Source organism: Scylla paramamosain, chromosome 45 (genome assembly GCF_035594125.1).
Source record: "Scylla paramamosain isolate STU-SP2022 chromosome 45, ASM3559412v1, whole genome shotgun sequence".
NCBI lineage: Eukaryota > Metazoa > Arthropoda > Malacostraca > Decapoda > Portunidae > Scylla > Scylla paramamosain.
This window is the reverse complement of record NC_087195.1, coordinates 5102501-5107500: the sequence shown is the minus strand read 5'-3', so window position 1 is coordinate 5107500 and position 5000 is coordinate 5102501. Positions and strand designations below refer to the sequence as shown.

The 5000-nt window shown below is 41.8% G+C and overlaps 1 protein-coding gene across 3 annotated transcripts in view; it reads right to left on the bottom strand.

Moving 5' to 3' along the window:
* Positions 1-5000, bottom strand: part of LOC135094208 (cadherin-86C-like) — a 53271-nt gene that overhangs the window by 8914 nt on the left and 39357 nt on the right. For all 3 annotated transcript variants that reach the window (XM_063994066.1, XM_063994068.1, XM_063994067.1), the window contains 6 exons: positions 4637-4776; positions 3483-3606; positions 2902-3100; positions 2380-2455; positions 1024-1176; positions 403-561 (listed from right to left, as the gene is read on the bottom strand). In XM_063994066.1, the coding sequence (XP_063850136.1) occupies positions 403-561; positions 1024-1176; positions 2380-2455; positions 2902-3056 (543 nt within the window). In that variant the 5' untranslated portion in view covers positions 3057-3100; positions 3483-3606; positions 4637-4776. The remainder of the gene's footprint in view (positions 1-402; positions 562-1023; positions 1177-2379; positions 2456-2901; positions 3101-3482; positions 3607-4636; positions 4777-5000) is intronic.

Genomic DNA, 5000 nt, shown 5'->3' with positions numbered 1-5000 from the left:
CACAAAAACACACCAAAACACACCCAAAACACACCCAAAACACACCAAAACACACCCAAAACAAACCAAAACACACCCAAACACACCAAACACACCAAAACACATCAAAACACACCAAAACACATCAAAACAAACCAAAACACACAAAAACACACCAAAAACACACCAAAACACACCCAAAACACACCAAAACACGTCAAAACACACCAAAACACACCCAAAACACACCCAAAACACACCAAAACACACCAAAACACACCAAAACAAACCAAAACACACAAAAACACACAAAAACACACCAAAAACACATCAAAACACACCCAAAACACACCCAAAACACATCCAAACACACCCTCCCGACTCTCACAACCCCATCAAAACACCCCAACCAAACACACTCACCCTGATAATCGAGGTTCCTGAGGTAATGTTCTCATAAACCTCTGTCCTGTATACACTCTGGGTGAAGACTGGAGAGTTATCATTGAGGTCTATCAGGTTCACTCTTAACTGTGCGCTGCTGGACGACTGACCTGACCCCGACACTTGCCTTGCGATCATCTGTATGAGAATAAGGTGTAAGTTTATAAGGTGTGAGGTGTTAGGGGAGGGGGAAGTATAAATGTTATGGCCAAGAACACAAAGAAAGGTGGAAAAATTTAATAAAGGAATGTTAGGCAAGAATGGAGGGAGGAAATGATGGTGAAGGTGAGACAGAAGAAGAAGAAGAACAGGAACAAGAACAAGAACAAGAACAATTAGACAGGAAGGACGAAAGAAAGATTGAAAGGAAAAAGAAAGAATGAATGAAAGAAAGAAAGAGAGAGAAAGAAAGGAATACATTAACGAGAATAACCTAGTAGTAGTAGTAGTAGTAGTAGTAGTAGTAGTAGTAGTGGTAGAAGAAGTAATAGCAGTAGTAGAAACATTCTCTCTCTCTCTCTCTCTCTCTCTCTCTCTCTCTCTCTCTCTCTCTCTCTCTCTCTCTCTCTCTCTCTCTCTCTCTCTCTCTCTCTCTCTCACCTGAAATTCAATATGGGGCCTCTCTTCGTAGTCAAGAAGAGCAGTATTCTTCACTTTGATGCTAATATCTCCGCTGTCCCGCACCACACTGGGCTCCACTGTGAAGATTCCCTCGTCCCCCTCGAGCCGTAGCGCAAACACCCCCTTCAGACCCTGGGCGTGGAGAGAAAGGGGTCAGAACATGTATTGGGTCATTTAAGTAAGTGAGTAATTAAAGTTTATTGCTATTACAATCATTATACTTATTCATAAAGGTGTGTGTGTGTGTGTGTGTGTGTGTGTGTGTGTGTGTGTGTGTGTGTGTGTGTGTGTGTGTGTGTGTGTTCGCTATGGTACGCTAGCTAACTCTTTCTTCGTTGTTGTTGTTGTTGTTGTTGTTGTTGTTGTTGTTGTTTCCATGCTGGGTTTTCTTATCTCAAAGTAAACACGTTCTTCAGATTCTGGGACGTGAAAGGAACGTGTCCCAATATGTACTGGGTTAATGTGTGCGTGTGTGTGTGTGTGTGTGTGTGTGTGTGTGTGTGTGTGTGTGTGTGTGTGTGTGTGTGTGTGTGTGTTGGTTCGTGTTAGCTATTTTTTTCTTTGTTGTTGTTGTTTTTAAATTAAGTCTTTTTCTTGTTATTTCTGATTTCTTCGCTAATAAACTGCTTTCCTTCATTACTGTCATTGTTATTTATGGGTTATTTATATTTGTAGACTAACCCTTTTATCGTTATTATCATTTTTTTTCATTTCTAAACTTTTTTCTTCATTATTGTTATAATTATCATTTCAAGACATTTCTTCTTTATTCGCTTCGTTAATCTGCGTGAAATGTTGCAGTCTGGCACATCTTTTTTTTCACTTTCATAAACAAGGTGACTATTTTCATTACTGCTATTATTTCAAACTTTTTTCTAACTCATTATCTTCGTTCTATTAAACAAACAAACTTTTATATCATTTCCAGCATTTATTGGCTTCTCTGTAACTTAATGCATGCCTTCCTTTTCGTAAACAAACTATTTTCTTTATTATTTGTACACAATTTGCTTTATTTCAACTCAATGTATCCCTTCCTTTTCGTAAACAAACTATTTTCTTTATTATTTGTACACAATCTGCTTTATTTCAACTCAATGTATCCCTTCCTTTTCGTAAACAAACAATTTTCTTTATCATTTCTACACTTTTCGTAAACAAACACTTTCTTCATTACACCCATCCCTCCTTTTCCACCACTTCCTTCCTTAATTCATCTACGAGTACGTCACCTGGCTGGAATGTTACCAATCACCATCTCCTTACAACACAACCCTCCACATTCTACTGTAATTCAATGTAACAATATATATATAAACCACGGCGTTCACTCACCGACTTCAGAAAGGTGGTGTCTGGAAAGGTAACGGCTGTACCTGGCTGGCTGTTCTCTCGCACCTCGCCCACGTATCTGTAATAAGGGCAGGTGAGACCACGAGGGAATACAAAGGAGGAGCAAACAGGGGAGGGGGAAGGACATGAAGGAGGAACACGGGAGGGAAAGGAAAGGAAAGGGGGAGAGAGAGAGAGAGAGAGAGAGAGAGAGAGAGAGAGAGAGAGAGAGAGAGAGAGAGAGAGAGAGAGAGAGAGAGAGAGAGACAGAGAGACAGAGAGAAACTGACAGAATAATAATGTTGTTACTACTACTACTACTACTACTACTTCATATCCTCCTCCTCTTCCTCCTCCTCCTCCTCCTCCTCTATTTCTTATCATGCCCTCTTCATTATATTTAAACACCACTAATATTTTCATTCCTCCACCTTCTCTTACTTGCCCCCACAACACTCCTACCACCACCACCACCACCACCACAACAACAACAACAACAACAGCAACAAAAACCCAAACACTTACTGCTGATAGGTAAACTTTGGTATCATCATATCAGAGTCCATGATAACAAAGGCAATTTCGACAGAGCTTGAATAGGAGTCCCTAGGTGCCCGTGTCCTCTCCTCCTCCATTTCTACAGCCGTCACTGTTACCAGAATGGGTTCAAAGGTCACCATCGCCTCCAGCAGCCTGTTTACCGTGTTCTCGAGAGTGATGGAACCTGTTGGATGGTGAAAGAGGGTGTGAAAATGGGTGGTTTGGTTTGATATAGGTGGTGGAGGGAGGGTGGAGGGTGGAGGAAAGTGAAGGGAGAGAAAATGTGGATTAACTGATGTTTTGGTAAATAAATGGATGAATAGATAGATAAGTGGAGGCAGGGAATATATGCATAGAGAGAGAGAGAGAGAGAGAGAGAGAGAGAGAGAGAGAGAGAGAGAGAGAGAGAGAGAGAGAGAGAGAGAGAGAGAGAGAGAGAGAGAGAGAGAGAGAGAGAGAGAGAGAGAGAAATAAATAAACAAACAAACAAACACACACACACACACACACACACACACACACACACACACACACACACACACACACACACCACCACCACCACCCACCTGTCTCTCTGTTGATAGCAAAAAAGGAGGCGTATTGAGAGGAGGTAGCCTGCAATGTATAACGTATCTCTCTTGGTTTCCCTTGATCTCCATCCTGCGCTTGTATCCTCACCAGCTCGTCATCCTGTGTGGTGGGGAAGGAGGGGGGTAGTGGAAGGAAGGTGGAAGGAAGAAGGGAGGGAAGAAGGGAGGGAATGACACAGGGAGCCAAGGGATGAGGGGGAAGTGGTGGGTGGGAAGGAATGAATGAAGGAAGAAGGGAGGGAGGGAGGAAGGAAGAGAGGGTGTGTGAGTGGGAGGGAAGGTAGGAAGGAAGGAAGACAGGGAAGTAGGAGGGGGAATAAAAAGGAAGAGAAATAAAAATAAAAATATTAGTTAAGTTCTAGCGGTATATTCTCTCTCTCTCTCTCTCTCTCTCTCTCTCTCTCTCTCTCTCTCTCTCTCTCTCTCTCTCTCTCTCTCTCTCTCTCTCTCTCTCTCTCTCTCTCTCTCTCTCTCTCTCTCTCTCTCTCTCTATGTATCGATCTCAATAACACTCCTATTATCACTATCGCTATCATTATCATCATTATCATCATTATCATCATTATCATCATTACTTATTTATATATTGAACACAAGCGAGAGAGAGCCAAAGTAAGCACAATCTGCCAGAGAGGGACTTGACACACGCAGGCTGACACACGCACGGCTGGCAAGTGTGCTCCAGGAGTGGCCCTACTGTGTGACTTACTTAGAAACACTTACGAGAATTACTGAGTGAGAGAGAGTATGTGTGTTTGTGCATAAAACTTGGTTCTTTAAACTCTCTTGTGCAGTGAAGAGAATAATGGGCAAAATTGGTTAAAAAGACAGATTAACTGCAAAAAAAAAAAAAAAAAAAAAGAGAGAGAGAGAGAAATACAGAACACGCATGAATAAGTAAATAGTAATGGGTAAAAATAATAATAAAATAAATGAATAGATAAATAAAATAAATAAAATCGCAACTCAACACACAAAACACAAAAATAAACACAAATAAACACACAGAGAAGAAAATAACTACACACACACACACACACACACACACACACACACACACCAAAACATTTCATAACACAACACTGAACACTCACACGCCTCCCCTCCCTCCTCACCCACCCATCACTCACCTTCAAAGTCTCGCTGGTGATCCTGGTGATGGGGGGGGCGTGGAGAAAGATGGGGGGCGGTCCTGCCTGTCCTCCACCAACACGCTGACACTGACACACACAATGTTGCGGGTGTCGAATCTTTCATTGGTGTAAGGGTTCTGCAGAAATAGTGGCAGATTTACAGTTAGATAAACACAAACTAGGATTCTGAAACGGTCCGCTCCTTCACCGCAATTTTCCAAGGCCACGGAGGTGAATAGCTGAGTTCTCAAGAGTGCTTCTCCTGTTGATAATGTAATTTCGTTAATCTGTCACTGGAACAACAAAAACACATTTAGAAATCCTTGTAACTTCAACTTGTTTTGAAATAGTGAAGATGCGA